The sequence below is a fragment of the Gadus chalcogrammus genome, chromosome 2, assembly GCF_026213295.1.
Source record: "Gadus chalcogrammus isolate NIFS_2021 chromosome 2, NIFS_Gcha_1.0, whole genome shotgun sequence".
NCBI lineage: Eukaryota > Metazoa > Chordata > Actinopteri > Gadiformes > Gadidae > Gadus > Gadus chalcogrammus.
The window spans coordinates 9,742,793-9,749,885 of NC_079413.1; the positions used below are offsets into that span (position 1 = coordinate 9,742,793).

Sequence of the window (7,093 nt, forward strand, 5' to 3'; positions counted from 1 at the left end):
ATTTACGATCGACAATACCTCGACCAATACTATAGCAATAATATATTGTAAATATTAATTTGCCATTTATTTTCCTTTATTTTTAGACCAGGTTAAGAGATAGTTTAATCAAATCCAAGGACATTTATTCAGATACAATTGATTACCCTGAATACACATACTGGTAGGTAAATAGTTGTGATCTTTTTGGCTAGCAATAGCACATCGAATATTTGTGTCAAAAGCACAATTCCTATTATAATTTTATTAGAAGAGATTGAAGACGTTACTTCATGCCAAGCATTTCAAACCAGCCAAATACATTAGAGTTGGTTAGATGGAGCTTATATAATGGAAGATCTCACAAATATAGCAATTGTCCTGCATTAAACATCAACCGATTCCCGTCTAAGCAAAAACATTTATTACTTCCATTACTTACATTCTGTTATATAAATAACTTTAGCCAAAATAGAGATATTTCAAATACTAATTTTCATGCCAAAATGACTCAAATGAAAATATATAAATAACATATGTATTCAGATATTGAACATCAAAGTTAAAGCATATATCTCATACATACATACATACAGATGCTTAGTAAGATACCCAATGCAAAGTTTCCATCAATAAGATCAATAATACAAAAAACAGGTAATATAATTCACTTCTCAGTAACACTCATTCACCGCCCCATTCACTCAGCCAGTCCTGACACAGCCTCTGTTGTTCCTCACTCTCTGCCTTCTTCTTCTTCCTCTTCCCCTTTCTCCTCTCCTCCTCTGCCTCCTTCCATTTCTTCTCCTTCTCAAGCTGCTCCTCCTTCGCAGCGACGCTGTCCAGCAGGGATTCCACAGCGTCCTCTGCTGTCCGGAGGGTGCGTTGTGGGAGCCACTTAGGGTCGACGTAGGGCAGGAAGGGGTCTCCTGCGGTCACTTGCAGGAGGTGGGGCTCCAGCGGAAGGCGGAGGAGGTGTGCGTGCAACATCATACGGTAGGGGGCATCGTCCACCCCCAAGCTGTAGGTGAAGTCCCCCACGATGGGATGGCCTACCGCGCTGCAGTGGACCCTCAGCTGATGGGTCCGGCCTGAACGGACAAGGAGGGAGTAGAGGTAGAAATAACTTAATAGAACCACGCCAACTGCCATGTCAAGTGTTTGAGTTGAATCCCTCAGAGTATAATCTCTCTGAGCAACATCTCATGTTTTCCTTAGTAGAAGTAGTAGTAGTAGCACCAGCCTTTCCTACTCTGAGAAACGTTAACCTTAACCCTACTATTGATCCCCACTAGCGTCTCACATCAGCCCAAACTCACATGGCTAGGGTACGTCTGTGCATCGGTAAATGTTATAAACAATATTTACAATATTGTAATTTTTTTTGGTAATTTTTTTTCTGTCTTTATTGCCATGCCCACAAATGGCCAAAAGCCATTGATTTGTTTTATTCCGTATATAAGCTTGTAATATGTTAACAGATTTAGATGTGTGTCAGTATGTACCGGTGAGAGGCTCGAGAAGCACTTTGGTGGCGGGTTCTCCGTCGTAGGTCCCGTACTCCAACACACTGAGCTCCGTCTGGCACGCCTTGGGGTTCTCACAACCTAGGACGCACAGGCTCGAACTAGTGATTAATTTAGCAGGGGCTTATAAAAAGGGTTACTAACTAGGTGAATACAGATTCTAGTCATAAATTAGCTATTAGGGGCAAAGGGAGCTTGATCACGGATGTCTACAAGTAGGATGGGCATAGGGTATTGACATGAGCACCATTTGAGACTGGGAGTCCATTATTCTCCCAATCATCCAAACACATGTATTCACATGTGTTTGTGTTAAAAACAAACACAGATCAGGAAGTGAGGGTGTTAACAGCTTACCATCACTTCCTTCGATGCACATCATGTGCGCCTTGCCCTCTGTGGATGTCTTGCCGATGGAGAATTCAATGGTCCTGTTCTCCTCCTCCACCCAGCCACGCAGCTGGAAGACACACATACACAAACAGTTCCTCAATTATCCCTAAGATAGATGTATAGACTACTGGAAATGAAGATAACGATCAATTTGTAGCTGTTTAGTGTGTTTCTCTGTGTATCTATGTACTTTCTGTGTGCACAGTATTTTCCTTGTTACGTGCATTTTTGTACATGTGTGCTTGTACAGGGTGTGTATTATTTTATTTGTGTGTGTGTGTGTGTGTGTGTGTGTGTGTGTGTGTGTGTGTGTGTGTGTGTGTGTGTGTGTGTGTGTGTGGTGTGGGTGTGGGTGTCCTCCCACCAGCGCAATGTAGGCCTTGGTGGCGGTGCGGTCTTTGAAGCAGCGGTAGGCCCGTCCAGCTGCTGCCTTGCTCAGCGCCACACACAGTGCCCCACTGGTGGAGAAGTCCAACTGGTGGCAGAACCTGAGACCCCTCCCCCCACACACAGACACACGAGGGAGGTTAGGATCCAAAGGGATCAGGCCTCTATCTGACAATGTGATAGAGGCTGATATCAAGATGTTACGTTATAATACTCCATCACTTCTTTCCTGAAAACCAAAGAGGCTTACCAAACTGGCTGACATTGTTGAGACCTCTCGTACTTTCTAGCATACTAAATAAATGAAAACAGATAACGATACACCCAGTCCAAATCTATCTAAACAAATACTGATTTCACTCGTCTATTGCTATTCAAGTAAACTGTGAACTTATCGGTCGCACAATCCCCAAGATGAAAGTATCTTATGTCTGCGTTTTTTCACATTTTTCTACTCCCCACCTGAATCCGTAGTATGTATCAGGGTCAGCCAGCAGGGGGAAGCGGTGTCTGAGCTGTGCCTGCACTGTGTTCTTCTCGTACCACATCTTGCTGTCAATGCGGAGGTCCCAGTGCTTGTCCACCACGATGAAGTCATCGCTCTGGTGTAGCACACGCAGGTTCTCCAGGCTAGCAGCCTCTGTGGCTGCTGTCATCTTCACCCCCGGTATATTTATCCCCCAGAGGGTTTCCCCTGGGAGAGAGAGGAGGGCTGGTTGTTAAATCGACATCTTCACCTAAATATGATGTGCTCAATTAATCCCAGAGGGGAGATTCAGGTGTCACAGTGGAAAGTACAGAATAATAACAATGAGGAGATCAAACCATTAAATTAAGAACACTACTACAAATAATATATCTATACATAGAAGTAGAAATATAGAAGCAATAATAAGGTAAACACATAATGTAAACACCTGTATGCATCTTTGATGGGTAAGAGAGAAAGAAACATGCATGTTGACAAAACAATTCCTTTCATTTGTGATCTTGTGTCGGCCGATTCTGGAATTACAATTTACTATACTATCCTAGTTAAAAGTGGAGGGCCCAATAAGATTAACTGAAATATATGTTTAGGCCTAACTTATGGTCGAGCATCTTCCATACAAAAACGCCTAAACAACATGTAGTACAGGTCTACAGAGGAATAGGAGTAATAAGGAAGCAAGAAGTGCCATAACTTTTGATAAAGATATTTTTAAGATTCATTGCACCACATGTTATGAAACCTATTGTTATTATTATTACAAAACCGTGTTAATGTTAAAATATGGACTAAAGAAGGAAGTTAAATCTCAACGAAATGTAGGTAAGAGACCATTCACATAAACAACACAAATAGCTACCTGAAGAAGCAAGCAAATTTGCTGCTCAACTATGATCGCATCATTGAAATAACCCTTCACAGACAGAATCCATGAAGTTATGTATCAACTGTGGTCATCAGTTTCTTCTGCTGTGCACTGGCTGGATCGGTTGTGCGTGCATGTTTACCCGGAAGTCGCAATGGAAGGCACTTCCGCTAAACCCAGGAGAAACCAGAAACCAGCCCCCTGCCCCCCAATGATAAATTATTATATAATAAATATAATATTTTACAATTTACTATATTAGATATCATATATTTGATATGATATAATGGTATAATGTATTTTATTATAACATAATAATTATATTTTATATGATATTATTTAAACCCATCTTGTCGTGATACAATCACGAGAAAACCAAGTTACTTTTCTCGGGACGATAAACCATTTTGCTGTAGACTATTTATGCCAGATTAATCATTATTATACGGCCACTGCTTTTTATCAACCTGTGAAAACTGCAGTTAAGGGAGAGAAGCTGTTTGCGAACGGGGGCGCATTTGACCATAGCAGATGGTCAACAGATGAAAAGAGAAGCGCGTTTATCGATAAACAAATTCACGTTTAGAAATTGCACACGAAACTGACAATTCATTGTCAGTTAGAGACAATTGTAAAATAAATGATTGTCGATTTCGGAGGTAATAATCGAGGTTGCAGGTGAAATTGTATAGGCCAACAACAAGTCCGTTATCCAGGAGATAATTTATTGAATTCGTTATCACGACCATATCACTTTAGCACTTTGAGATCATTGAATTGATATAAAGTGCGTTATAAATACAATGTATTATTATTATTATTATTATTATTATTATTATTATTATTATTATTATTATTATTATTATTATTATTATTATTATTATTATAACGAGTGCATGTAATTATCTCAAAACATAACAAATACACAACAAATACAAATTATACAAATTATTTATAAAATAAACATTAGTATTAAATAAAGATTTGTATTTTACAGCATATATATATAAAGTATATATGTGTGTATATACAGTATATATACTACACAGTATATAGTATAAATATAGTATATAGTGCATATAGTATGTGTATAGGTATGTTTCTGATCTCTCTGTGACTGATCCTTCCTTGTCTGACCACTTTTGTGTTTTCTTTAATATATTTTTTATTCCCGACATACAGACAAAATCAAATACTGTCAAAAAACGGTATATCAATGAAGAATCTTATGTACTTTTTAGAAAGGCAATCTCCTTACTACCACCTCTCAACCCATGTTCTGCTGATGATCTTGTAGAAAACTTTAATTTGAAAATTTTGAAAGTCATGGATGTCATTGCACCCTATAAGGTTAAAACGATTTCTGGAAAGCAAAAGGCACCCTGGAGAAAAGCTGCTTCTGTAACAGCACAGAAAAAAGAATGCAGGAAGGTTGAACGCATCTGGCGTAAAACAAAACTTCATATTCACCATGATATCTACAAAGAGAGCCTCCGTGCCCACAATTCAGATTTAAAAAGTGCTAGAGAAACATTTTTCTCCAATATCATTAAATCCAATAATAATAATGCAAAAACCCTATTTGCAACTGTTGACAGACTGACCAACCCCCCAACACAAATTCCACCTGATCTCCATTCCACGCAGAAATGCAATGAGTTTGCAGCTTTTTATACTGATAAAATTGAAGGCATCAGACGCGCCATCAATATCTCCACTTCAAACAAAAATGTTGGACTACCACCCTGTTCAGGCAAAAGTAACGTGGCAGGGATGGCATGCTTTAATGTTATTGACTCTAAAACTCTTGTGGAAACTGTTACACAACTAAAGCCATCCACCTGTTGCCTTGATTCTTTACCTACCAACCTCTTTAAGAATGTTTTGACTGCCTAGCAATAGACATATTGCAGATAGTTAACAACTCTCTCCAGTTAGGCAACTTCCCAAAAGCCCTGAAAACTGCAGTTATTAAACCCCTTTTAAAAAAGCGGAGCCTAGATACCTCTATTATTAACAACTACAGACCAATATCAAATCTGCCCTTCATAAGTAAAATCATTGAGAAAGTTGTCCTCCAGCAACTTAATCACTTCCTGGCATCAACTGGTTGTTATGACACCTTCCAATCAGGATTTCGACCCCTGCACAGCACTGAGACCGCCCTCATTAAAGTTGTAAACGACATCCGTCTTAACACAGACTCTGGCAAAACCTCAATACTAATGCTACTAGACCTCAGTGCTGCATTCGACACTGTAGACCATACAATACTTTTGGACAGGTTAGAAAACTGGGTGGGGCTTTCAGGCACAGTCTTAAATTGGTTCAGATCCTACCTACAAAATAGGAACTACTTTGTTTCCATCGGCGACTTTGTATCAGAATCAACCAACGTGATGTGTGGAGTCCCACAAGGTTCGATCTTAGGACCCTCTTTATTCAACATCTAGGGTTCACTGGGCAATCATGCATAATAACAATATTGACCATCATTGCTATGCTGATGACACGCAAATCTATGTATCGCTATCACCAAATGACTATCGGCCCATAGATCTGCTGTGCCAGTGCATTGAGCAAGTGAAAGACTGGATGTGCCGAAATTTCCTTCAGCTAAATGAGGATAAAACAGAGATAATTGTATTTGGTGCTAAAACGGAAAGGCCTAAAGTAACCCAACACCTTCACTCTCTGTCCCTGAAAACCTCAATCAAAGCCAGAAATCTAGGGGTTATCATGGATTCTGATTTACATTTCGAAAGTCACATCAAATCAGTTACAAAATCTGCATATTATCACATTAAAAATGTAGCAAGACTTAGAGGGCTCTTGTCCACCGAAGACTTACAAAAACTTGTACATGCCTTTATCACTAGTAAGCTTGATTACTGCAATGGTCTCCTTACAGGTCTCCCAAAACAAACTCTAAGGAAGCTTCAGCTTGTACAGAATGCTGCTGCTAGAGTTTTAACAAAGACCAAAAAATTTGAACATATTACACCAATTCTTAAATCGTTACATTGGCTTCCTGTAGGTCAGAGAATTGATTTTAAAATCATGTTGCTAACCTATAAATCCCTACATGGTTTAGGCCCAAAATATTTAACTGATATGCTTCCACTACATAAGCCTTCTAGAACACTAAGATCTTCTGAGACCAATCTGTTAATTATCCCCAGAGTAAACACAAACTCCCTGAGGATTTAAGACTTGCCCCAACTCTGAGCACCTTTAAAACAAGATTGAAGACTTTTATGTTTGCTTTAGCTTTCTGCTAAATCTTAAATACTTTACCTTTATTTTACTAAAATGCCTTTTTAACTTTCCCTTTATTTTCTATTTTTACCAGGAAAAATACATGATCTGATACCAGAGAGAAAGGTTGTATAAGGGTTAGAGTCCTGAGTTTGTTTGTATAAGGGTTAGAGTCCTGAGTTTGTATTTGTATAA

At 39.0% G+C, this 7,093-nt stretch overlaps 1 protein-coding gene across 1 annotated transcript; it reads right to left on the minus strand.

Annotated features, from left to right (window-relative positions):
• Window positions 1–41: 41 nt before the first annotated feature.
• On the minus strand, window positions 42–3,799 carry rpusd1 (RNA pseudouridine synthase domain containing 1). The gene is made up of 6 exons (XM_056607016.1): window positions 3,635–3,799; window positions 2,748–2,979; window positions 2,263–2,386; window positions 1,863–1,965; window positions 1,485–1,586; window positions 42–1,070 (listed from the first exon to the last, which is right to left on the minus strand). Exons 2-6 carry the CDS (start codon window positions 2,939–2,941, stop codon window positions 664–666), a joined length of 930 nt encoding a protein of 309 aa, XP_056462991.1. The 5' UTR covers window positions 2,942–2,979; window positions 3,635–3,799; the 3' UTR covers window positions 42–663.
• Window positions 3,800–7,093: the final 3,294 nt, after the last annotated feature.

Bases quoted from the DNA above. Each gene is read 5' to 3' on its own strand.
- rpusd1 (XM_056607016.1), bottom strand. From the start codon at position 2,941: ATGACAGCAGCCACAGAGGCTGCTAGCCTGGAGAACCTGCGTGTGCTA. The intron at 2,387-2,747 runs GTGGGGAGTAGA...GAGGGGTCTCAG, and splicing joins GATACATACTACGGATTCAG to GTTCTGCCACCAGTTGGACT. The intron at 1,071-1,484 runs GTACATACTGAC...TTGTCCGTTCAG, and splicing joins GCTTCTCGAGCCTCTCACCG to GCCGGACCCATCAGCTGAGG.